At 35.5% G+C, this 26,462-nt stretch overlaps 10 protein-coding genes across 10 annotated transcripts; 3 read left to right on the top strand and 7 right to left on the bottom strand.

The window, feature by feature from the left end:
- Positions 1 to 100: 100 nt before the first annotated feature.
- HYPBUDRAFT_166093 (uncharacterized protein) lies at positions 101 to 3,049 on the top strand. The gene has a single exon (XM_020222728.1). The coding sequence runs from the start codon at positions 132 to 134 to the stop codon at positions 2,742 to 2,744; it is 2,613 nt and encodes an 870-aa protein (XP_020076681.1). The 5' UTR covers positions 101 to 131; the 3' UTR covers positions 2,745 to 3,049.
- HYPBUDRAFT_108650 (uncharacterized protein) lies at positions 2,838 to 3,038 on the bottom strand (the record flags this gene model as incomplete). Its single annotated transcript, XM_020218643.1, has 1 exon — positions 2,838 to 3,038. The coding sequence occupies one exon, from the start codon at positions 3,036 to 3,038 to the stop codon at positions 2,838 to 2,840; it is 201 nt and encodes a 66-aa protein (XP_020076682.1).
- Positions 3,050 to 3,354: 305 nt separating the features above from the next.
- On the bottom strand, positions 3,355 to 5,457 carry TRP5 (tryptophan synthase; the record flags this gene model as incomplete). The annotated part of the gene is made up of 1 exon (XM_020220088.1): positions 3,355 to 5,457. The coding sequence occupies one exon, from the start codon at positions 5,455 to 5,457 to the stop codon at positions 3,355 to 3,357; it is 2,103 nt and encodes a 700-aa protein (XP_020076680.1).
- Positions 5,416 to 6,471, bottom strand: MED3 (Med3p). The gene has a single exon (XM_020221037.1). It carries the CDS (start codon positions 6,419 to 6,421, stop codon positions 5,906 to 5,908), a length of 516 nt encoding a protein of 171 aa, XP_020076679.1. The 5' UTR covers positions 6,422 to 6,471; the 3' UTR covers positions 5,416 to 5,905.
- A 245-nt stretch (positions 6,472 to 6,716) lies between these two features.
- On the bottom strand, positions 6,717 to 7,459 carry SPC2 (signal peptidase complex subunit). The gene is made up of 2 exons (XM_020221036.1): positions 7,400 to 7,459; positions 6,717 to 7,346 (listed from the first exon to the last, which is right to left on the bottom strand). The coding sequence occupies exons 1-2, from the start codon at positions 7,426 to 7,428 to the stop codon at positions 6,854 to 6,856; spliced, it is 522 nt and encodes a 173-aa protein (XP_020076678.1). The 5' UTR covers positions 7,429 to 7,459; the 3' UTR covers positions 6,717 to 6,853.
- A 140-nt stretch (positions 7,460 to 7,599) lies between these two features.
- Positions 7,600 to 8,715, bottom strand: HYPBUDRAFT_152476 (uncharacterized protein). Its single transcript, XM_020221035.1, has one exon. It carries the CDS (start codon positions 8,702 to 8,704, stop codon positions 7,607 to 7,609), a length of 1,098 nt encoding a protein of 365 aa, XP_020076677.1. The 5' UTR covers positions 8,705 to 8,715; the 3' UTR covers positions 7,600 to 7,606.
- Positions 8,716 to 8,931: 216 nt separating this feature from the next.
- HYPBUDRAFT_166088 (uncharacterized protein) lies at positions 8,932 to 10,653 on the bottom strand. Its single transcript, XM_020222727.1, has one exon. It carries the CDS (start codon positions 10,496 to 10,498, stop codon positions 9,002 to 9,004), a length of 1,497 nt encoding a protein of 498 aa, XP_020076676.1. The 5' UTR covers positions 10,499 to 10,653; the 3' UTR covers positions 8,932 to 9,001.
- A 55-nt stretch (positions 10,654 to 10,708) lies between these two features.
- On the top strand, positions 10,709 to 12,247 carry FMT1 (methionyl-tRNA formyltransferase). Its single transcript, XM_020221034.1, has one exon. The coding sequence runs from the start codon at positions 11,071 to 11,073 to the stop codon at positions 12,172 to 12,174; it is 1,104 nt and encodes a 367-aa protein (XP_020076675.1). The 5' UTR covers positions 10,709 to 11,070; the 3' UTR covers positions 12,175 to 12,247.
- On the bottom strand, positions 12,236 to 21,676 carry VPS13 (membrane morphogenesis protein; the record flags this gene model as incomplete). Its single annotated transcript, XM_020218610.1, has 1 exon — positions 12,236 to 21,676. Exon 1 carries the CDS (start codon positions 21,665 to 21,667, stop codon positions 12,236 to 12,238), a length of 9,432 nt encoding a protein of 3,143 aa, XP_020076674.1. The 5' UTR covers positions 21,668 to 21,676.
- A 1,837-nt stretch (positions 21,677 to 23,513) lies between these two features.
- Positions 23,514 to 26,198, top strand: ATG1 (serine/threonine protein kinase; the record flags this gene model as incomplete). Its single annotated transcript, XM_020218548.1, has 3 exons — positions 23,514 to 24,942; positions 24,991 to 25,250; positions 25,335 to 26,198. The coding sequence occupies 3 exons, from the start codon at positions 23,514 to 23,516 to the stop codon at positions 26,196 to 26,198; spliced, it is 2,553 nt and encodes an 850-aa protein (XP_020076673.1).
- Positions 26,199 to 26,462: the final 264 nt, after the last annotated feature.

The following is a 26,462-nucleotide window of genomic DNA, read 5'->3' as shown; positions in this document are numbered from 1 at the left end:
TTTTTTTCAAATTCCTGCATATCATTTTCTAGATATCTTTAAAATTTTTTGTATAAATCTTTGATGCTGCTTTCCTAATCGTTACTAGTATAAGTGTTAGTGATATAGTCCGTTCTACCCCATCTGTTCCTATGTGGCCCAATAAAAAAGGCACAGGGTCGAAATTAGGTTACGGGGTTCGAGGTAATGGTTCATTGAAGATCAAAGAATTGGATCCAAATAATGATGGGAAGACCAAGTTTGAACCGTACCTTGAATTTCCCAGAATACGAAATGAAGGGCTTGAGTTGAATAGAGTTGAAAAAGGATTTATGGAGATTAACCCAGAACAGATTTCTGGTGACTACTCTGGTCTTAAGCCTTCTAAATCAACGGCTTTTTTTGATAAACATATCCCCCGAGATTTAATGAAAGCTTTGAAGGTCGATTCCAACATGATAACTTCCTCTGTTACTCACGATCCTACATATGGTGATCTTGTTTGCTTTTTTGATATCAAATCAGGGCTGGGGGTATATTCAAGTACAGCTATGGCATATGTGACCGGCGAAGTTGGAAGTATTTTAAATGTTGGAGTGATGAAGTATCAGAGGAGAACTATTCTACATGAATCCACGCCTAAGAAGGTGCTATTCCCCCATTTCCCACAGGAAACACTTCAAATCCATTTTTCTGAACCCATTAAACAAATAGAGTTTTGTAAAGTTCAAGACAACTTTGATACCATCCATCCTCATCTAGCAGTGAGAACTGATTCTAAAGTAGTCATTATCAAAGTCTTACGAGGTATCCAATTGAACCTCAAGCTATCAAAGTTGACGGAAATATCTGTGGATGAGCTCGAGGGCTATTCTTTTGTTGACGCTAGTTTCAATCATTGGAACGGTGAACAGCTTGCAGTAGTTGACGTTAGAGGAAATTTTGGGGTTTGGAGGATTCAATCCAGAGAAAGTAAGACTGCTGTCAAAAGAGTGGACTTAGAAGGAAACATGGAAGTTCAAGAATCAAATGATGAAAATGCTAATACAAATGCAACTTGCAGACCGTCCATATATGACCCTTCAGAATTATCACATTGGAAAAAAATAGTATGGTGTTATGATGGTAACAATCTCCTTTTAATTTCCAGATCTACAATCATTAGATTCAGCTTATTGCCCTACTTATCATCCAAAAAAATAATAACTTCGAAGTCATGGTCCAAAATTCGTGATTTTAAATTAGTAACCGCTTCCATGAATTATGCATTTTTGCTAACAAGCAAGGAAATAATTCTTGTACACATAGGTGAAAAGTTAGACAAGGTTTTAGCTTGGAAGCATTTTCTATTAGATTCTGATCCATCATTAAAAATTAACGTAACGGAGTACGATGACGATTCGAAATTTCTTTGTTCGGTCTATTCAGAAGTAAATCCTCTTATTTTCATTTATAATTTTGGATTTATAGAAGATAAAGCATTTTCTTTAAGAGACCCTTACTTCATTGAAAGGTCAGACAAGAAAAGCCACTTGCGTCAGTTTTTCATAAGCGAGCTCAATAAAGGCTTCTTCTCCACAGTCAGGAATGAACTAGAAGTTGATTACGACGGAGAAATTGGCAAATTATTCGGTGTCTTTGAATTGGGTAATAATTTGAAATTTACCATGGAGATACGCTCGGAAAAGAGTGGCATATTTTTAAGGAAACCTTTGGATTTCAATATAGACTACGAGAATTTCGATAACGGGCTGAAGCAAAAGGCGTCAAAGTATTTCAATAAACTTAGCAAGTCGAAACTATTGTCAATGGCAGAAAGTTTGAAAGCTGGGCCAAATAAAGATTGTGATGAAATTGATCTCATTCAAGCGTATGCTTTCAAACTTGGTGAAAAGGTTCAACAACTTTCTGCCAGCAACGAAGATGAAGAGCCTAAAAGTCTATCTATTGTTGACATATCGAAAGATTTACCTTTATCCGTGACGGATCTCAATGAGTTTGATTGTATGATAGATCAACTAATTGGATATTACAAGCAAAATGGCGTTAATATTTCCAATATAGGCAATCAACTAGCTATGAATGATATTTTCAAAAATCTTGAGAGTACGAATTTACTGAAAAATCTTGAAAAATTTTTAAAAGACGTTTATTTATCCAAAGAAACTGCATTATTTAATCATGGAGAGTACATCAGACAAGTAGCTCTTTTATTGAGTACATGTTCGATGAAGGCAACTTTAGAGAAGCATGATCCAAATTACTATGAGACTAAGGTATCTGGTGAAATTGAAGACTCTGACAAGGCCCTACAAGATATTTTAGAGTCATGGGACCTGAACAGTTTTAATGAAACCCAAATTAGAGAATCACAATCTAATACCCCATCATTGACTCCTACTATTAATTTATCATCACAAAGTTCTACTGCTTCATTTAAAAAGAAAAAGTCTCAGCGATCCCAAAAGGACCTCAGGCACCAACTTTTCAATTCCCAAATAGCATCACAGAAAAAGGACAACTATGCTCCAACTTATGCATCACAACTATCGCAAGCTGTTTACACGGCTTCTCAAGATGGTTTTGGATTGTCTCAAGAATCAGAACCGTCGTCGTCAGGATTTCATTCCCCAATCCCACTGTCTTCACAAGCTTTATCACAGTCACAAGGACATTTAGAGTCTTCGAATCAATCACAAAAGCGAATGCCATCACTGCAATCGAGTCAAAGAAAGAAGAAAAAGAAGAAGTCCGGATTTGCATAATTTTCAAGCATCATAATGCTTCACACTTGTAATATATTTGTATATATTTGTATAATAGTTCATATCAACCAAACGTTAAAGATAAATTTACATTCAGTTCAATACCAGACTAGTTTCGTTGTTAACTTTGTTAATGGAATCAGCTAATTGTAATGGGTCGACACCTTGATCTAGCAACTTGATACACAATTGTAGAGTAGTTTCATCAATATTCACATTGAGCAATTTGGCCAAATCGTTCATTAACGAATTCGGTGAATTACCTTGACTAGGAGTGAAACTCGATCCGGACATGTCAGCTTGTGTATATGTTGTTGTAGTCAAACTAATATTAGCTTTAATTCTTGTTATGAAAATTCGCGTACTCTTTTGACTGAAGCTAAACACCAGTACATCTGATAAATGTTGCAAAAAAAGCATTCAAGATGACTTTACAAACGAATAGTTATTTATCCTCTACAAGCCTTACCAACTGAGCTTTCCCAATTATCTCAAGTAAGTAAGAGAATACTTTCAAGGATAAGTATTATTCTTTACAGTAGGACAGAAATCTACGATCAGTGAATACAAAAAAAATATATTTGACTTTTTATTTGAAGAGATTATGAATCTACTTCGATGGATCATCTTCGAATCTCAAATCCCAACCAATTCTGTCTCCTAATTTAGGTAAAATTTCAGCAACACTTTGAACGTCCTTATCACCTCTACCGGAAACGTTGATAACGATATGTTGGTCTTTACTCATGGTTTTAGCAAGTTGAACACCACCGTAAATGGCATGAGAGGATTCCAAGGCTGGAATAATACCTTCTAATTGAGAAAGTAATTTGAAACCTTCCAATGCTTGGGCATCAGTAGCAGCAACGAATTCTGCTCTACCAGTACTCTTCCAGAAAGCTAATTCTGGACCAACACCAGGGTAATCCAAACCAGCAGAGACAGAGTGAGTATCATGAACTTGACCATCATCATCTTGCAAGACATAGGTTCTGACACCATGGAAAACACCAGGAATACCAGCAGTTAAGGTAGCGGAATGACGTTCAGTATCTAAACCATCACCACCGGCTTCGACACCCAACATTCTAACTTCGGTATCTTTTTCGAAAGGTGAGAACATACCAGTTGAGTTTGAACCACCACCGACACAAGCAACAACGGCATTTGGTAATTTACCATCGTTTAATTCTTTGAATTGTTCTTTAGTTTCTTGACCAATAACACTTTGGAATGTTCTGACCAAGGTTGGGTAAGGATGAGGACCGATAGCTGAACCAACAACATAATGAGTATTTTCTAAATGAGAAACCCAAAATCTAAAAGCTTCAGAGGTAGCATCTCTTAAGGTTTGAGTACCATTAGTAACAGCGACAACTTTAGCACCTAAAATTCTCATTCTGAAAACATTTAAAGCTTGACGTCTAACATCTTCAGCACCCATGAAAACAGTACAGTTTAAACCAAACTTAGCACAAGCGGTAGCGGTAGCAACACCATGTTGACCGGCACCAGTTTCAGCAATGATTTTAGTTTTGCCTAATCTTCTGGCAATTAAAACTTGAGAAAGAGCGTTATTAATTTTATGAGAACCAGTATGATTTAAATCTTCTCTTTTCAACCAAATTTGAGCACCACCAGCGTATTCAGATAAACGTTCAGCTCTATGGAAAGAAGACGGTCTACCGATATAAGAATACAAAGATCTGAATTCATTCCAAAATTCAGGATCAGCAACGGCATCTTCAAAACCTTTTTCTAATTCGGCTAAACAAGCATGTAAGGCTTCAGGAACGTATTGACCACCAAAATCACCGAATTTTGGATTATATTTATGTAATTCTTCTAAGACCTGTTTAGTATCTTTGAACTCAGAAAGAGTAGCATTAGTGAAAGTTTTTGGAGCATGAGCCTCATAATCTTCTCCTAAAATAGATTTAACAAATTTAAAAGCAGTATCACCTCTTTCACCTGGTTTAGATTGACCAATTAAAGTGATAATTTTAGAACCAATAACCACACCATCAGCCGAAGCACCGACGGTTAAGAAATGATCTCTATTAGAAACCCCAAACCCAACAGCAAGTGGAGTATCACCAGCAAATTTACGAACTCTGGCACATAATTCAGAAATTCCTTTGGAAACTTCAGTTGAAGCACCAGTGGTACCCATTCTAGAAACCACATAGATGAAAGAATCAGCAATACCACCCAAGACTTTCAAACGTTCATCGGTGGTGGCTGGTGCCACTAAAGGAACATACGATAAACCGTATTTGGTACAGGTAGATCTAAATTTAACGGCTTCTTCAGGAGGTAAATCAACAACAATATAACCATTAGCACCAGATTCTGCCGAGTCCTTGATCATTTTTTCTTCCCCGTATTTTAAAATTGGATTATAATAACCCATCAAGATGATAGGAACAGTTATACCTTCGGATCTTGCCTTCTTAACCAATTCCAAACATTTGGAAACAGTGATCCCGTTATCCAAGGCAACATTATTTGCAGCTTGGATGGTTGGTCCATCAGCTATAGGATCAGAAAATGGAACCCCCAATTCAATGATATCAACACCGGCATTTTGCATACCTTTTAAAATAGGTAAACTATCTTCAATTGTTGGATACCCGGCGGTGATAAAGTTAACCAAGGCATTTCTGCCCTCTTTTTTGCATCTTTCAAACGTTTCTTTTAATGAAGCAGACATCCTTATTATACTAATTGAATGAAAAGTGTAATGTCTAATCGAAAGTATAGAGTAATTGCTACCGTTTTTATATTCTTCTATCGTTTCTTTTAAATTTTTCAGTATTTTTTTTTTTTTTGTATGATCTTTCAGTGAGTCAGTTCAGGGTAACCAGATGATCTTTGGGATGTACGGGCGTGAGCCATTTGATGTACAGGTGTTTACTCGATTGGCTGCTTCAACGGTGATATTAAAGGAAAGCAAAATTGTTCATTGAAAGGAATAATATACACAGAAGGCAATTGAAAGAAAAGTAGAATTAATGAAACAGAAAGGTTGAATTGAAAGGAAGGAATGACTGGGAATAACGAGTAACCAAGGTTTGTTGTAGGGAGAAAGGTATGTTGTAGGGGCAGTTGTAGAGGCAGTTGTAGAGGCAGTTGTAGAGGCAGTTGTAGAGGCAGAGGGCTTATAGAACTATTGGTTGGTTTGGAAGATTACCATTGCCATTTCTATTTGCATTAGAGCCATTAGCCATTGGTTTACCATTGGGGACGTTATTAGTTTTGGAGCCAGAAGCCGTTCTCTTGACTGGCACCTTATTTGCAGTGGTGGGCTTAGGAGCCGGAGGAACAGTTGGGGTCTTATTTGCCTGAGGTACTATTTCAACTTCGTGGCCGAGTTTGATTTGAGCAAGATTTATAATTGGTAATAATTTATAGTATTCGTTACAGTATTCTTTGATACTATTTTGAACACACTTTAACCTTTGGACCGCTGTTCTATAGTATTCATCCTGTCTTTGATTGTCGGGAACAGTAGCTAACGCTTTTATAAATAAAGTCATATCATTTCTTAAAACATTGATCTCCACTTTTAATCGGTCTAATTCATTATATATTAACGTGGGTTCAATCTTCCCAGAAGCAATATCATCGATTTTGATGACATCAGGTAGCCTGGGGTCTCTGGAAGTGGTGGGCATTCTCCTGATGTAAGATAAAATAGATTGTTTGACCAGTTAATCTAATCTTTTAATGCAGAAACGAACAGAACAAAAAAAATGAAATACTCAAAAGAACAAAAAAAAAAAATTACTGCGTTTCGACTTGAAAATTTTACGGAGAATCTAAAAGAACTCCACTACCTTGAAACAAGGACACGAGCTATGGGCTTGAATCATGGGCACGAGCTATGGGCTTGAATCATGGGCACGAGCTATGGGCTTGAATCATGGGCACGAGCTATGGGCTTGAATCATGGGCACGAGCTATGGGCTTGAATCATGGGCACGAGCTATGGGCTTGAATCATGGGCACGAGCTAAGTGAATGAACCTCATGGTGAGCTCCTTACAGGTAAACGGTAAACTTACAAAAATTTACAGGTGTAACGGTTTTATATTATGAAGATAATGCCTAGAGGTCTTTCTTACCAAATTTTTCGAGCTCTTTTTGCAATATTTCTGTAGTTAAATCACTTTTGTAATAGCCAAAGGAATCAAACACCGAAGTGAAGGGAAATTGAGCAGTAATTGCTCTGGACTCATCATCATTGATAACTATTTTATAATGATAGGTAGGTTCGTATTTATTAGTCCAACTACTGATCAGAATCTTTTCCTTAGAATCGTTATAACCAACGTACTTGTTGTTTTTGAACTTACCTGAAGTGAAAAATAAATGTATCCCACTTATGATAAAGTAAACTACAATACCAGCAACGGTAAAGTTATAAGCATCTTTGAATTCAAACTTCTTGTCAAGGTAAAATAAACCTCCGGCAATGGCTATAGTCATATAGCCCAATGCCAATTTGAGATCAGTTAACGTAAATGATTGGGCATACCCTAGTTTACCCAAACTGGCCTGGAGATTATCATCAACCACGGTTCTCAAATCAACAACTGAACTTTAATTGTGTTAGTATATTGTTTTTCTTTCAAAATGAAAAGCACCACGTACTTCAAGTTGGTTTTTTTCAACTCAGACATCCTCTCTTGTACTTATACTGTGAGGTTGATGGAGTTGTAAATGCTCTTACGTGTTTTCCATTTCTTAAGAGTTTGAGTGCCCGCGACATTATACTTCCTTTTTCTTTTGCGACAATGTCGCCAGGAGGGATAATTTTGCAGTCATTATAATCTACAAGAGTATTGAAAAAGGGTATATTTATTTAGCTTTGACGGGACGTTTACGTATAATGACATTGTCACCGTCTAGGGTCCACAGAGGCGAGAAGTCCCTGGTGACAGAATCAAAATTGGTGCCATTAGGTAGGATATTATTTTCCAATTCTCCCAAACTAATATTGAAATAGGAAACACTTAGACATTCAACTATAGATTGGACGACTTTATCAAGTCCAAATTTCATTACATTGAAGGTAGCATTACTGACTTCGGAATTGTAAATTCGGGTCCAGGTGTAATAATCGTTGTTTATACAACTTTTGATTATTTGAAGAATCTTTGCATCATGGTCAGGGTTTAGGTACTTGAAAAATAATCGAAGAGCTTCATTATAGTTATGGTTGAAATGCGTCACATGTAGCACGAGCAACGAAGAAATTTCTGTCTTTTCAACATCACTAAGAATATGGATATTTGAAGAATCTAATAAATGGGTAATACTAGGTATGTATGTTTGGTAATGGCCAATGTTTGCACTGACCCTTATGGAAAATAAAAAAACTTTCTTGCTAAAGTCGTCGATTCTGGAATGTATCAAGGATTCTCTTAGTTTACGCAAAGATAAAGTTATTGAATCGAGCGTCCCCGGATCTTTGCCTGAGTTATCGTTTACGTTGTCTAAATCAAGGTCAAAACTATCAAGCTCTTTATGCAAGCTAGAAGTAGAATTATTGGCACAATACCTAACAAAGGAATGTAAAATTTGATTAAAGAAATCCCGTCGGCTTTTTTCACTTTGCTGGAGCCTATTATCTTCACCTCTGCTAATAAATCCGAATTGGGTTTCTTGTGCTTTCTTCTGTTTCTCATCGTCTTTATTGAACCGGGCTTGTCTTTGCTTGAGTTTCTCCTGTTCCTCTGGACTCAATTGATGATGTTGCTTACGAATTAGATTCGATGCTCTATTATTGTTTCTTCTCTTAGGCACATCATTATTCTGGGAGTTCTTGTTGCTGCTCCATGCCGATTGGCCTTGGATTTGTGGATCTGTGTCTGATGCCTTCTGATTACCTCTTCGGTTCTGCTCAAGTCTTTTCACACGGTATTTGGGAGCTTGCCCGTCATTGGCTTGACTCATATGTTAGCAAGACTTGAATGAACGAAGTAGTTAACTCTTGATATCTCAGATCTGTTTTTTTTTTCTGTCTCCACAAAAAAGTCTCAACGGTACTACAAAGATCAATTGAATGATGGTTTTACTTTATTAATGTTACATAAATAGAAGAGATATGGCTTCATATGATCGTTAGATAGAGAAGAACTTTGTAAAAAAACAAAAAAAAACGAAAAGAATATAATTAGTACGTTAATATCAACGAAAATGATTAGGATGTAACGAATTAAAAATGACGTGCAATGAAAGTAAGATTAAGAATCATGAATTAAGCTTACGAAAGTCCACTGGTTTACGTTGTTTTGAGGTTGACCTCTTCCCGAAGTTCAATGCGATTGTCACCATTATAGCAAGGAAGGCAATTACCAGAGTAATCATAAAGATGGAATCATAACATCCTTTACCTAATTGACAAGAAGTAATTTCTGTTCCTTTGATTTTTTCAGAGTTAGAATCATATATTCTACCGAACAAGCCAGTAAAGTAAAAACTTGGGCCTATTGGTGCTAAACCAACCACTCCCCAGTTCGACGAAAAATTATCCATTCCGAAAATATCACCAACTATAATGGGCATTATACAAAATGTAAAGCCATAGAAAAACCCAGTTAGTAATGAAACCATTGATAAACTATTATAGTGGGCAACTCTTAGTCCCATAATTTGAGTAGATAATAACCCAAGGCTTGGGATGAAAAGTAACCAGGATCTTTTCTTTTGGAAAGATTGGGTAATGATATCTCCAGCAACCCCAGATGCGATTCGCCCGATACAATTTGCAACTGATAAAAGGCCAACTTGTAATTGTTGATCTCTTTGGATCATTGCTTCAATTTCTTCTTCAGCCCCGAAAAGTGGGTCCATTGGTTCTAAATCCATACTCTTACTAAGAAGGGCTTTAACCATATATCCAACAGAATAAATATACATTTGACCTAATGATGCAAGAGAACCAGTAATAACAAAGATAAGCCAAAATTTATAGGAATAAATAAGTTTAAATCCACTTAATTGAAAATCCTTAGGTTTTTGATTTAATGAATCTGAATTATGTGAAATTGCTGGACTATTTGTAGATGAATTTCTAGAGTGGATTGGAGTTGTAGTACCACTAAGATTAGCTAATTCAAAAGACCCTGAAGTACTTCTAGCATGAACTATTTTCTTCTTTTTATTATGTTCAAAATCACAGAGCATAATACTAGGAGTGCAGATACAAAATATACCAATTGATGAATATGCTAAAAACCCTAAGAATGCTGAAGTCATACCTGGATAGAAAACTGAAGCAATAACAGAATAGAAAAGAGCACTCAAACCATAAAGTGCCAAAGGTAAAGAAGTAGCCACTCCTCTTATACTAGGAAAGCTTATAGCACAACATTTCAAACATGCTGAATTGATAAATGTAGAACCTGATCCAACCAAGAATAATAATATACATGAAAGGCTCAAATTAGAGTACTGAATATCAAATTGTCTCTTCAATCCCAAATATCCAGTCATGATGCAAACTCCTCCCATAATCATCGAAACAGTGTAACCCTTCTGATCCACAACCACTCCAGCAACTGGTCCCAGTACTGCAACCCCCAAGGTCCCCATAAGTGCTATAGAAGATGCGTCCGTGACCGAGTAATTGAGTTGGGCTGCCAATTGCGGACTATACGAAGAGTAAAGATATAGAGTCCCACATATTAATCCTAGAAACGTACATGAAAGAAGAACAAATACTTTCCTTATAGTAGGAGATACCATTATATCTTCATCAGTTTAAACCAGTTAAAATTTTTGAAAAAAAAAGACTAAAATTTCAGAGCAAACCTGGTTTCTTTAAAATACAGTGTTCGCCAAAATACTTTTGCAAACACGTAATGAGATAGCCAAACTTTTCACTAGTAACTCAATGCTACCAGAATTAATAATTATAGCTGAATAAGTTATAGTATAAATATATATGTGAAGTAACTAATCTTTTTTTCTCCTTTTGAATTTTACACAAGGTGTCCTTTGTTTATGCTTCTCCAGTTGAAAAACTCGCTAAAACTGTGGAAAAACTCTCGTGCGAGGTACTTGATCTCCGTTTAAAACTTCGTTCAGTATATAAGTAGGAAACGGCTTTGGATAAATAGCAGGCTAAGATCATTTGAATTGTGTGAGTCAACAAGACATTGTTGAAGTAGTCGACAAAATTAACTGCCAGGAACATCGCCTTGTATCTCAGCCTCATCATTGAATAGATTCACAAATTTGGTTGGTGGGATTGATTCTGAGTCCATAACATTCAATAAGAAACTTGAAATAATCCTTTGTTTGTAGAAATCCCAACAATGTTGCTTTCAGTACTTAAAGTGGTACCAAAACAGGGTGCAACCTTAATTCCAAGGCTTATGTCTACAAAGACATCTAGTATTGAACAACCATTACGTATAGCCTATTTCGGCAGTGACAGATTCAGTCTTTTATCCTTGGGTAAACTATTAGACTACCAAAAGCTTAATCCTAATAGAATACTGTCGATTGACGTGATAACTAGAAGTAAGAAGAAATCAGGGCGTAAATTGAAAAATTTGACAGATGTACCAATAGGTCACTATGCCGAAGATCATTCGATGGTTATTCATCGTGCTGATACTGCAAGTGATATCCTTGGATTATCCGAGTCTCAACAATACGATTTGGCCATAGCTGTATCATATGGTATTCTTATTCCTGCCAAATTTTTGAAATCATTAAGATACGGGGGTTTGAACGTTCATCCGTCTCTATTACCCAAGTATTCGGGTTCTTCACCCATACAATATGCTCTTATGAACGATGACCTGTTTTCAGGGGTTACCGTTCAAACCTTGCATCCTACAAAATTTGATAGAGGCGATATTGTTAGTCAATCGGACGAAATACCTATTTCAAATGATGATAATTATACCTCCATGGAAGAAAAATTGGGGAATATAGGTGCTGATCTTCTTGTGAAAACTATAGAGAATGAATTATTCTTACCGCCTATTGATTCACCTCGTAACAATTACCCTCATTCACTTGCATCCAAAATGTCTTCGTCTAGTAGCGAGATCAATTGGTCCCTGACAACATCACGTCAAATCAAAAGGCTTCTTGATGCTTTGGGATCGGTTCATACCTATGTATCAAAGTACTCGAAATCTGGATCTTTCGAAGAATCTTTAAAAGTCATTTTATACGATATTGAAGAAGTATCTTCTTGCAATGATTTGTCAATGAAACTGCCGGGGGATTCTGAAGTGGTCGATGGTAAGCTTTTTATCAAAACTATAGACGGTTATATTTCAACGCCGAAATTGAAACTCCAGTATTGTAACGAGGAGAGTATACCCGAGTTTATTCCTAGAATACCAAAGAGACTTCGTTCTACTGAAAAAAATTTAAAATTTCATGCATTCGAAACAATTTAAATAACTTGTATATATATAGATAACTTTGCAAAAACATGCTAATGATAAATGACTATAGAAACTATAGTATGACTTGACAATGCTTATTAAATTCTTGAACAGCAATTCCAATTTTATTGTATAAAAATGTTCTATTATTTTTTTCGGGAATTGGTATAAATGGTCCTTCTCTCTTTTTTAAACTAATGCTTATACCCGTTGGCTCTATAGAAATAGCTTTGATTTGATCAAATGTTATTTGCCATTTGATCTTCAAGCTATTGATTTGGAATAGAATGATCTTTCTAAAAGTAATCATAACAGCATTTTCTTCTCCTGGTAAAACTAAGTGAGCCAAGTATTGTTCTTTAAAGTAGGATCCTCCATCGATCGACTTGAGCCAGAATTGGCCCTGGGCTTCTCTCTGGGAATAAGGCCTTATAACCTGGTCATAGGATACGTAACGGGGTAATCTTACTTTATCCAAACCTTCTGCATCGAAAACAGTAGTAGTGTTACGAATACCTTCACTAACATTAGATGCTAAATCAAAAAAGCCAATTGCAGTCTTTGTTGGTAAGCCAACAACACCTTTTCCTAAACCCTTGAAAAATCCAGAGGCACCGCCGGAATTGGCACCCTCGATTGGAGCAGTTGCAACACCAGTAACACCAGAAGAAACAGATTCAAAAAATGAGTTTGCCCCAGATGCGAATCCATATAATGCATGTTTTGGTTTATTACGACGTTGGTTGAGACGACGGCGTTCTTGAAATTTCTTATCAAGAGTTACAACAGTTAACCCTTTTGCCAATGACCCAGTGATTTTGGTGAATGAATCGGAGAACCCGAAAATAGACTTTTTCAAGAAACTCAAACCACCTTTCGCGATACTAATTCCCAATTCTTGGGGACGATCGTTGATAACAAATCCTTGATAAGGTTCATAAAAAATATCGAGCACACCAGAAGAAATGTTGTTAAACAACCCGACCGGATTACCGATGAGATCGGCGGAACCTAAAATTTTATGAACTTGATAGAAGAAAGATTGACCGTAGTGAGTTTGAATAGACTCAATTAAAACTGGGATCGGAACCCTAATATTTTCAATAAACAATGCATTTAGCTTAATTGGAGCATCGTTAATATTACCAATAGCCATAGTAAGAACGTTGAAAAAGAACATCAATGCATTTTGAGAAGTTTGTCTATCTTCTATATTAACTCTTTCTGTTCTTACAAAAGATAAGTTAGTCAAAGCAGGCTGTAAGTGCAATGCCTCAAAGTATATATCCGAACTCTCATTCAACGCTTTGGGTTCAGGTAATTGTAATTCATCATCACATAACTTATCTTGATGCTTCAGATTCCAACTTGCGCCTGGAATTTTAGCAAAATCTAACAATGCAAACAAAAAGTCCTCATCTATTTCAATAGTCATCTCTTGAAGTAAAACGGTAGCATATTTGATGAAAAGAACCCCATGAGAGTCATCTTTCACTTTACAAATAGAACCTGAAAAAGAAGGATGATTGTTCATCTCTTTTCCAGACTTTGGAACCACACTAGGATAAATAACAATAGGGAAAATACCTCCATATAATTGATTATCAATTTGAATCCATTTTAATTTGACGCTCAAGTTTTGGTATAAATCCGACTCGTTGTAACGAATTTCCAACCCCCTCAAAGTAGTGTAACATAACTCTTGTCCTCGTGAATTTATCAATGAAATTCCGAAACCTTCAAATCTGGTAATAATCTTAGTATGGTAATTTTCGTCGTTCTCAGTAGCTTCAAAAGTCTTCTGGGATAAATTAGTAGTGGAGTTTGATCTGCTTGCTCCTTGCAATTTATATAGACTAACAGATGGATCATAATTTGAAATTATTAAGGATTGAGTAGGACCATCTGCAATGACATTAAGATCCACAACAGCTTGCTCGGCTTCTTCAGTTCCAGGTAATCTAAATGGTTTTAAATTTCCTATTTCTGCTAAATTAACTCCTCTCTCACGACCATGTGACCTGATTATTAGTTCCTTGATCACAGCATTCGGATAATCATAAGCATATGGCATGACACTCTTTGGTGGAATCCTATAGAAAATAGGCTTGTATTTAGTATCTTGTTTCACAACATCACCGTTTTCATTTATATTAGGATCGCTTTGGTAAATGTAAAATTCATTATCACTAAAGTTACGAATGGAATATGGCCAATTATTATTAGCATTTTCTATTTGTATAAAAATAGTTCCATTCTCAGTGAGAATATTAATTTTAAGCAATACTTGACCAACGTTCTCTTTATAGACTTTCAAAAATATTTGACCAATATCATCTATCGCATATGGTGAGGACCAAGTTCCTTTTGATGAATGTGGAAATCTCATCAATAAACTTTTTTGTTCTGAACGACGTAATCCATACAATGGAACCAATTCTGAAGGCTCTATAACAAAGCTTTTAGTAGAACCATTCTCTATTACCTCTAACCTTTCACCAAGGTTATTACGCAATATATACCTTGGTGCAACATTAACAACCTTAGACAAATTGTATTTTCCTTCACCTTCATTTACGAAAATACCAACATTCATTTCAGTTTGCTTCCCGCTCACTTGAGCTTTTATTGCAGTAGCTTGACCAATGGCGTCAAAACTTACTGGAGTAGTCCAAGTGGAGTCTCCAATTTTTATTAAAGCACGGTTTTGTCTATCATCATCCCTATCAAAAGAAAACAATGAGGGAATCGTTGGCTGTAAAGCTGACTTCTTTCCAATGGAGAGCATTCGATTTCCCTTCTCGCTAACAGTGAGGTCTTGACCACTCCTGTTGAGAATCACATATGGGGAATATATAACAACTTTCAAACCTGTGGAATCTGCCTGTTTTCTAGGATAATGTATTTTCAATTTCAACACTTGGCCATCTTCAAGTCTGATAGTCATGCTTTTTTCTCTTTTAAAATCACTTTTTTTATTAGTGTTGATAATAGCAAATTCCGATTTATTATATCCCAGACTTTTTGGTTCAACACTAAGTAGAAGTAAACTCTCTAAGCTCACAACATGCACATGAGTGTTTACGCCCTTTTCAACAATACCACTCCAGTCCTTCTTAGCACTCTTATCATAAAGCCTATAAGCAAGATCAAACGGAAGTAAGTTTTCAATTTCGACTGGGGCAGAAATAACCAAAGTCATATGAGGGTATATTTTGGCTAAAGGCTCTTCTTTATCATAAGTGGCTTCAGCCTGGAAATAGTAAGCTGATTTGTCGTTCTTGTCTGAAGCTGAGCATTTCAAAGAGACCCCTCCGTTCAATACATCTTTCCAATGAACAAGATTATCGGACCAGCTGTAGGGTGTCTCTATTGAAGGTTTTATCCTCAAATGATCGGGATAAACACTATCTATTGGCAAAGCCATTTTCTTATTTGATGGAATTGTCAATTTATTCGAGCTATTTCCGTTTTCTGAGAGCATCTCAATTGAAATAGGGAAATCCACATCATTATCAATTACAACTGTAGATCTCAACCAGATTGTTTTGACATTGTCTTCACCCAATTTTATATCACATGATAACCGATTGTGCACACCATTTACTGGTGGGTAGAGCATAATTATTTCTTCGCCTTCACTGGTAGCAGAAACTCCTCCTATTGCATCGTAATTTGAGCCCACCAAAGACAATCCAAGGACATCAACTTTATTATCAGTATCTAAATTTTCACGAATTTTTCTCCAATCTTCAAATGCCCATGGAATTTCCTCGCCATTTTGAATCTTAGTTTTACTATTGTTGCTTTCGTCATTACGGTCAATCCAAACTTCTAGTTCATACCCTGTTTCATTAAGAATACGATAGGGTGTAGCTTCTTCTCTGGATTTAAGCAAATCACCGCTCGTAATAGATGAAAAAACTTGCGACAATAAAGCAATAGATCTAGAAGACACTGATATCTGTGCAAGTTCTCGAGAGACAAAGTCTATCATAATACTAGGCGAGGGATTTGTTTGCTTTGATGCATATACGGCCAATGGCCATGGTTCAAATAGCGGTTCCCAGGAAGATCTGGAGTAGTTATAAATGTTAACGTAAGATTCGATGTGAGTTTCTGCACTTAAGTCGGTGGACCAATTAATAGCTCTTGCTTCAAATGCTTTCACACTCATATCAAGCACAGGCAATTCGTGAACATCACCTATTAAAACAAATCTAACACCACCAAAGCTTGCGAAAAATTCCTCTCCTTTGATGATTACTTGTGAGCTTTTTGACTGATCCTTGAACTTAGTTGGATTCTCAGTAGAAAAAGCAGATTTAATAGTAGGAGCGTAATGAGACAACCTTCTCTTAAAATCTTCAGAAAAATTATAATCATCTTCTTCAGTCGATGTTAAATTACCTTGGGCTTCATTATATAACTCGGTAGCTCTATTGAAAATGGCTAATGCTAGACGTATATCTCTTAACGAGACCCTAACCAATAATGGCTCTATCGAGAGCTGAATGTTCGTCAAGAACTTATTAGCAGTTGAACCCTTTGAGTCATGGGCGAAAGATATAGAAAAGTCATCAATAATTCTTAATCTCTTATCATCAAAAGAATCCATAACAGACAAAAACATTCCAATATTATTCGCGGCGAGAGATAATACGTTTTGGCTAGTGAGTAAAACATGCTCAATTCTGAAAACTATCGCCTCAGTAGCAGCATTTGATGCATCAGCCAATAAAATGACAGTCGGGTTTATTATATTGATTGAAAACCCAAGATTGGAGTTAGATTGTGTTTGCTTAGATTTGGATTCTTTCAATGTAACAGATTTTTTTGAATTGTCAACAGCATTGAGACTATCAAGCTCGATCAGATCTGCAACATCATTATCTTCGTGTTCTATTTCTGCAATGGACGTCTCTGATTCCATTCCTTTATTTGCAAAATTTTGTAATTCGAATAGGTAATCAAGAGCCAATATAGTCTTAGGACTGTCCACAGTTAACATCACAGTTGTGTTCTTATTGGTGGCCTCACCATTGGTTGATGCATTTAATACGAATTGATTGTTATCATGATTATTCAGAGGTATTATTTCAGGGAATTGATTAGAGGTGCCTTCTCTGTCATCTTTAACCACAAATGATTTAACATTAACGTCAGACACGAAATGCGAATCTTCATTCATAACAAATGCAAGATCGAATTGATCCAAAACAAACGATGAGAGGATTTTGCTCTTGAAATCTTCAACCGAAGCAGTTCTGTTATAAATTTTTAATGCTAATTTTGGAATAACAAACTTCATATCTACCATTTTATGGTCTGCGGGTATCTCTATCGCTTCCTTCGTTGGAACTTTGCTTTTTGGTTTTGAAGGGGAACTTTCCAAAGTTACAGTTGTGTGATGTCTAACAACAGCGTTAGCATGTTCAGCATCAGCCTCTATGTCATCAAGAGAATCTTCATTTTCACTTGGTGTGAATACATTGGTAATTGCATTCGAGAGTTTCAAAAGATATTTAAGTTGTAACTCTGTTAAGTGCATCTCAAGTTCCGGCATTCTACCATCTACAACAAAAGTAGGTTTAGTAGGATCATACTCATCGTTATAATCAATCTTAAATGAGACATCCAAATCATCAACTAATTCGGACTTTTGTATGATATTATCAGCGAAATTGAAATCAGATGCGAGACTTATGTTTCTGAGACCAGAAGAAATCACGTTTCTGAACGACTCGCCATCTGAAATAAACTCATTGGAAGCATATAGTTCACCCAAGTGGGCGGTCATAGTATCATATTTTTCTTCAGTAGCATCAATCAATGTAGGAAATATAATCGTTGGAGCTTTAACCAAAAAGTCAAACTTTATTTTATTGACATAATCGATTTGAGCGGCTTGATTAATTGCTGCATCTCTCGCTTTATCGTAAATGGCCTTCATTCTTTGAAATTGACTCAAATAATTGAAAATTTTACTTAAAGCATCTTCCACAAAATTAACAGTCGTAGAACCCGTTTTGAATTCGATGAGGGTGTTAAAAGGTTCGGTATTTGTTTCGTTATCAAAGGTCTTGTAAGTAAACTCTGCCAAATTGTCACCATCAATACTTATCAAGTTTCTCAATATCGAATCCCTTGGGGAACCTTCATTTGATTCATCATGAAGACTCAATGCGCCAAGTTTACCTTTGACTTCCATTTCTTCAGGAACTAAGAAAACATTTATATTGGCTGTGCTTAACTGAAGAGTCGCTAATTTTATACCATCCTCATTTAAAACCATAATTATACTCTCTAGATTCACGTCAACATTGATTTTTTGAGGACTCACTTCATCATTAGTTGCATCGTTATGCTTCAATTCGTCAGCAGGAGTGGCCTCTGCATTAGGGTCGGTGAATGTATTCAAAACAAAATTCAAGATACTTAATAAAGATTTCCTTGATATGACAAACTTGACAGTAGCAATATCCAAATTAATATCTTGGTCGAAAACTTCGATTTCTTTACCATTAAATTCCACAATTCTCTGGGTCCTTTGATAGTCCAACTTGAATAACTCCTTATTTTGTCTCTTCGTTTCTTTACCATCATAAAAATTATTTGAAGAGACTAATTTTTCAAATTCGGGTACGCCAGACTTCTCTATATTATCAATAACGTTAATATCAGTTAAAAATAAGTCGAGATGCATGTCATTATCAGTTTTGAAAAAGTTCAATCTTAAAGTGTCCCCAACAAGATCAACAAAAGGTTCAGCTTGTAAGGTGACACCATCTATACATCTCGATAGAGATATATGGACCAAGTCAACGTTCAAGTCAAATTCAAAAATATGTTGTTTATTCGCCTCCGAGTTGGCTGACGATATTTTCTTAGGCGAATCTTCGAGTTTATTAATGCTATGGGCTGAGTCGTCAATTCCTTCGATCGATGCATTATTATGGTTACCAAAAGCATTGAATACGCTTGATTCTTCCGAGTCAAGGTCATCAAAATTTGGAATAAGCACGTCAATCAATTGCATAATAGTTTTATATTGAAAATCATTAATGGCTAATCTGATTTCGGGAACTTCACCACCGATTTTGAACCTAGCCAAACTAGTTACATCTGGCAATATTGAAATTCCCAAGGATAATTTGATATTTAATTTATCGAGAATCAATGCTGATTGTTTTTGGTTTACTTCATGTAACTGTTCCATGGTACTTTTAATATCAGGACCAACTAAGAATTGAGCATCTTGTAAGTGAACATTGAAACGGTCATACATTAAAGTGTTTAATCTATTCCAATCCTCGTTTGTATAACTCTCTTTACCCTTAATTTCTTCAAAAGTTGATTTATCTACCAAATCGCTAATTACACTAATATGACCAGCATCAATGACGGCAACAGGAGATTTCCAACTAGTTGGATCAAGTGGCAAGATAATCAATGGAGCTTGCAAGTCGAGTTTCACGTTAACGGTTTTATGTTCTTCTAAAGCATATTGTAAACCTATTCTAGTCTGTGAAGTAATGCCTTCCATGGTTGCTTCAGCAGCATTCATAATAGCACCAACGGTGTCAAGGTGAACCTTGGGAGGCTTAAAAAATTTAAAAACTTCTTCAACAAAATTTGGATTATAAAATATAGTCATTGATTTCAATTTAGCCAAAAGTATAGAATCAGCACTACCATCGAGTGGGTTTTGTTCAAACGAAATTTTAAAGAATGGATCATCTTTTGCAGATTGGGTAACTTCAGATGGGGTTTCACCTGGAGGAGGAGTGTGCGTATGAAGTTGTTTAACACTAACAATGTGCTTATATAAAGTAGTTTTAGTACCATCTTCAACTCTAAATTCTTGCAATTGAAAGTTTGCTAATAACGAGTCTGGTCTTTGGTAGATTTGAGTCGTACAGCCTTCAAATACAACTTCAGCCAAATTCGATGAGTGTTTATCTCTTCTTATACTAATACCACCTCTTCTCAAATTTGCAAAAACTTCAAATTTATTCCGATCACGAGGTATATCAATAGCTTCTGTCAAATCACGAGTATCATCGTATTCAATAGCATCATACAAAGCTTTTCTTTGTTCTTCGGTTAATTTCAATTCCTCATCGTTTAAAGAAGAGTCATTTATTTTAGCATCTTCAATATTAGTGGATGTAGAGTTGTCTGCACCACCCCACCAGCCTGAGAACCAACCAGTATTTTTATTTGCAGCTTGAGCTGATTGAGAATTTGATGTATCAGAAGATGCAGTAGTTGAAGAAGTAATTAGGTTTTGTTTACGGACTTCACCTCTTGCCAAAGATCTATAAAATTTAATATCTTCAAAAGGTAATTCAGTCTCCAAATCATCGAAATCTTTTTGTTGCTCAGGAGATAATTTCTTCGTTAAGATTAATTTCCATAAATTGACATAGGCTTTCCTTTGATCTCTTCTTTTAGCAAAATAGGCCCAACTCCATTTATAATTTTTCTCATGAATTTCATCTAGGATAGATTTAGCAGTGTATTTAAACCAACCTTTTGGATCATCTTGTACTGAATTTTTTGGTCTGAATTTTCTAAATTTTTGAGTCTTGATAAACCAATGAAATTTAGAAGCGGTCCATAGGATATCTCTATATTGTTGAGAATCCAAATCTATACCAAATTCATCGAAAAATAATTCTGCTTTAACATGGGGAGATGATTCCGTGGTACCGGCTTTATTAACAGTTAATCTACCTTCACCGGAAACTGGTTTCAATAAGTATTGAACATTATCTGAATTCATTGAATCTTTTAAATTTTTCAATAATTCATCAGGATCATTTGAAAAAACTGAATTTGAATCAGTATTCATATAACAACAAAGTTTTTTCAATAGTAATAATTTTCTTGAAAATTTTTGAGTGATTGAAATGAAACTAGGGGTCCAACCTTGATCAGTTGAAACAGCAGATAACTCATTCAAGGTTAAACCGATTGAGTAGGCATCTTCGGTTAATATAGAATCATCTTCATATCTTACATGGATATTTTTAATAGTAACTTGTAAATTATCAATAATTTTAGTAATCAAGCTTTCAGTGAAAGATTCATTATTAGAAGATTCAGAAGTTAATTGTTGATTTTGCCCAGTAGCACTTAATAAATTTTCTAAATCATCTAATTTTTGTTTCTTTAATTGCAAGTCTCTCTTTTTTTCATCTTCAATATCATAGTCTTGTAAAACAATCGGGGATGCTAAAACATAAACATCTTCAATAATGATCTTAACTGGTTTGGATTTTAAATTCGACCATGGTATTTGTAAGGTCAATTCTCCCAAGTGACCAAACTTAACATCTAGCGGCAATTTAAATTTATCTAGCGATTCCTTTTTCAATCTCAAGTTCTTTAGTTTGACATCACCACTCCATATACCAATATTCAATTGTTTAGGATCAAAATTCTCTATATAAGATCCTAATACTCTATTCAAAAGATTAGCAACAATCGATTCAAACATATTATTTTGTTTATCAGTTTCCTGTCAATTCTTTTACTTGTATCCGTGGAATGCCAATTGATATATTTAGTAGTTAGTATTCAAATAAGAAAGTAATATAAGATCATTCATCTAATAAAGACTAACCAAGCGTCTATTTTTTAAGAGATCTTTCAGGTGACGCTATTTTGACACTATTTTTCTTCTCAGACAATAGCAACCCATAAAAACCAGACCCGTACATATGAGAAGAGAAAATCTTGGTCACGTGATTTCGGTTTATAGTCTCTGAGACTTTGTTTAACTGTGGTTTCACAGTAAACCCAACAACTACATCTATAGGGTAGATGTATTAGAGTGATAGTGCTAAGTGCTGTTTGTAATGATACGGCCAATTCTGTTTTCCCGGCTGTTTTCATGGCTGCAAATTTCTGCCCAAACAGTCCTGAGTTTACTTGAAGGATCGTTACTCTATTGGGCAGGCTAACCTAAACTCAGTTGTCAACTACTTGAACCAGCTGAACCTACTTGAACCAGCTGAGCCTACTTGAACCAGCTGAACCTACTTGAACTGTTGGCAACTACTTAAACTGTTGGCAACTACTTAAACTGTTGGCAACTACTTAAGCTGTTGGCAACTACTTAAACTCACGAAAACTCACTACTTAACTGAACAGCTGACTAGCCGACTCACTTGAACAGCCAGACAGCTTCTCTTTATACGACGTGCCAGCTTCTATACCGAGTAAGTCTCGGTGGCCTGTAGAATCAATACTTGAATCGGCTATCAAGGGATGAACGGTCACCTGACTGTGGTCACGTGCTGTGTGGTGTACGGGTATGTGTGGTGTGGGCGGCTACGTTTGTCCTTTTAGGCGCTTATCGATAAGCACAGTGAATGTGATCAGTCACAATATGATGAATCATCACTAATAAGTGACTCTTTTTACAAAACACACACTTCTTTTCTTTCTTTCCATTACTAATCTTTTCTTTGTATTCCCTCTCTCAGCTGCTTTACTTGAGGGATCAAAGGTATCTTCACTGGTCTAAACCACCCAATCTCATCTGAATCTCCAGCTGTTTTACTCTAAGAAACGGAAAAAAAGAGAACCAAATACCAATCGATATAACAGGAAAAAAAAAACACCCACTCATCCGTTGATAACCTCTAAGCGGTTATTATCCTTGCTGTGAAGTTGATTCATAAATAGGTTTGTATAAGAAGTTGATTCATATAAGAAGTCAATTGAATCACTGCTCAACAAATACCACCTCGAGTCAAGTACGTGAAAGTTACCTATCAGATATTACGCGCTTATTATATGGGGGGAGTTATCGCTTGTTAGTATCACCTTTTCATTTTACCCATTTAGTATTGAGACTCTGGTTCCAACTTGACAACCCTCAAATCAAAAGAGCGCCCGTCTATTTACGCTAACTCGATTATTGGTCCTACTATTGTCCTATCCCCTAATCTTTTATAAGGGCTCTTTTGGTTTATCGTACATCGTATAAGATTGAAGTTGCTCTAGTATCAATACCTTGCTCCAACTACCATCCAACCTTGGGCAGCTTATTTTCTCATCCATTTTCCTCTAAAGAAACATTTGTTACTCTATACGCGGCTAGTTTTAGTCTATCTATTACTCTTTGTCTCCCCCTCCCCTTATCGAAGGCCCTACTGATAGTCTCCACACCGCAGTCTTTTTTTTTTTTTTTTTTTTGTTTGAACTGTTATTGTTTTGTTAAAGGAACTATTAAAGTCTTTCGCGCTATCAGTTTTAAATCAGAGTGTTCCCTTTTTCTTTAACTACTAGTTTTCTTTAGATCAGCAGCAACATCACTCAATTAAACCTGGCTAATGATGTCTGCAGCCTCTCATACTTCCTCGAAGTCCCATCGGTCTTCTTCATCTGATGGGGAAAGTAAAGAGATTGGTATTTATACTGTTGGTCAAGAAATCGGTAAAGGATCTTTTGCCACAGTTTATAAATGTATCAATAACAAAACCCATGCTTCAGTTGCCATTAAATCAGTGGTGAGATCTAAATTGAAATCGAAAAAATTGATTGCTAATTTAGAAATTGAAATCTCAATCTTGAAAACTATGAAACATCCTCATATTGTGGGATTATTAGATTATAATCAATCAAAATCTCATTTCCATTTGGTTATGGATTATTGTTCCATGGGGGATTTATCATATTTTATAAGAAAAAGAGATCAGCTCATCAAGACTCATCCAGTTATATCTTCTTTATTAGAAAGATATCCTTCTCCTGAAGGCTCACATGGTTTGAATGAAACTTTGGTTCTTCATTTCTTAAAACAATTGAGTTCGGCTTTGGAATTTTTAAGAAGTAAAAGTTTGGTTCATCGTGATATTAAACCTCAAAATTTATTATTATGTCCTCCAGTTCATTCAAAATCAGATTTTGAAAAAGGTCAATACGTTGGTTTATGGGAATTACCAATCTTGAAAATTGCCGATTTTGGTTTTGCCCGTTTCTTACCTTCAACTTCAATGGCTGAAACCTTGTGTGGTTCTCCTCTTTATATGGCTCCAGAAATTTTAAGATATGAAAAATATAATGCCAAAGCTGATTTGTGGTCGGTCGGTGCAGTACTTTATGAAATGACTTGCGGTAGACCCCCTTTTAAAGCTGCTAATCATATTGAATTATTGGCAAATATTGAAAAAGCTGAAGACCGTATAAAATTCTCTGCTTCGGCAAAAGTTCCTGAATCTTGTAAACGTTTGATTAGATCTTTATTAAAATATAATCCAACTGAAAGAATCTCTTTCCATGAATTTTTTAATGATCCTTTAATCACTTGTGATTTGGAGAGTAATGATGAACCTCTCGAAACGTCGGAAATGGATGAAAACTTATTCATTAGTGAATATATTTCACCAATTAAACCTTCTGAAAGATCAAAGCCGTTACAACCAATTGGTCCAATGACTCCTGCTAAAATCCAATCTCATAATGATGATGATACAAGCCCTCGATCAGCAACTAATAAACATAAGGATAATATTCCAATTCCAAAATATACTTCGTCTTCTTCAAGAGATGAAGAAATCAAAAAAATCATTAATAAAAATAGTCCTGATCCTGAATCAATTAATGAATCTATTCATAACAATAAACAGAGATCAGGTCGTAATAAAGACGAATTGGTTTTAGAAAAAGATTATGTTGTTGTTGAAAAAAGGGTGGTTGAAGTTAATGCAATTGCTGATGAATTACAAAGCGCAGGTAGTGGTGCTGTTGCTATTAATCCACGTCGTAATCTGCAAGGTAAATCTATACATGATTCAAAAGATAACATACAAGGTAGACAACCTTCAAGTATTGATAATCAACAGGTACAAAAGCCTCCATTGAATCCTTTATTCAGAAGATCATCTTCGATGAGGTCTAATTCTGCTGAAAGTCAAAGAAGAGGGAGTTTTCAAGATAGAAGAATATCAATTTCAATTTCACCAACTAATGCTTTGACAAAAGCTATTGGTTTGGCTTCAAATAGATTATTTGGTGCTAATGCTAATACACATGCGACTGATAATCTCATAGATACTACCAATGATAAATTGGTGCTTTCATCTAAAGATAATAACCAAAATTATACAACTGTCATGACAAGTCCGAATTTTGAAAATAACTTGCTTTTAAATAAGTTAAATTTACCAACTTCTACAACTATTGCAAATGCTTCGTCGTCAAAACTGCCTTCACCTCAACCTGTATTATCTCCCGATATGCAAGTCTTAAATACATTAGAATCGTTGGCTACGAAGGCACATGCTGTTAATTTGTTTGCTGATGTTAAGTTCAGCCAATTAATCCCTTCACCCCCATCTTCAGATGGAGTGGATGATGATATACTTCATCAAAATGATATTTTACCTCCTAAAATGGTAAAAGCCATTAGTGAAGAAGGTGTTGTTTTATATGTTAAAACTTTATCATTGTTAGCTAGAGGGATGGCTGTGGCTAGTGAATGGTGGTATGATCAATTTGAGAATAAAGCGCAAATGGAAACTAGTGGTGAAAACCCAGCTTCTCAGGCTTTAATGAAACATTCTAATAGTATTCCTAAAATTAATGAGCTTGTTCAATGGATTAGAGAAAAGTTCAATGAATGCTTAGAAAAAGCTGAATTTATTAGATTGAGACTACAAGAAGCTGATCATACAATCAGCAAAGAAGCGAATACCTCGGGATTTTCGCCATCTTCTAATTCTTCATGGATCAAAAATAATCAAAGCTTAGAGAACTCTGGAGTAATTGCTGAAAAATTAATTTTTGATCGTGCTTTAGAAATATCCAGGAATGCAGCCGTTAATGAATTGGTTAAGGAAGATTTAAAAGGCTGTGAATTAGCTTATAGTACTGCTATTTGGATGTTGGAAGCTCTTTTGGACGACAGCTCTTCAGACGAAGAAAAATTGGACGATGATGACAGAGCAATGGTTGAAAAATTCATCGTCAGTATTGGCAATAGACTTTCTGTTTTAAAGAAAAAAATCGAATTACTTTAATTTCGATATACCGGTTGCTCTTAAGTTTTTCCTCTTACACTTATTTTATGTAAATATTCCTCAGATTGTTCTAAGGCTATTTGTCTTATTTTTTTATTATTATTGATTTTATGAATCTATTCTTACGTTTTATACGTTGATATTTTATTTCTACATTGACTTTAATTTGGGTTTCCTATTACTATTTTTATTTCTTTTTCATTTCAATTTTCATATGTCAATTAGTTTCCGTTTGTCTGTTGATAATTAGGAATTTTTATTACA

The sequence above is a fragment of the Hyphopichia burtonii genome (genome assembly GCF_001661395.1).
Source record: "Hyphopichia burtonii NRRL Y-1933 unplaced genomic scaffold HYPBUscaffold_3, whole genome shotgun sequence".
NCBI classification, from domain to species: Eukaryota; Fungi; Ascomycota; class Pichiomycetes; order Serinales; family Debaryomycetaceae; genus Hyphopichia; species Hyphopichia burtonii.
This window is presented reverse-complemented; position numbering and strand designations above follow the sequence as displayed.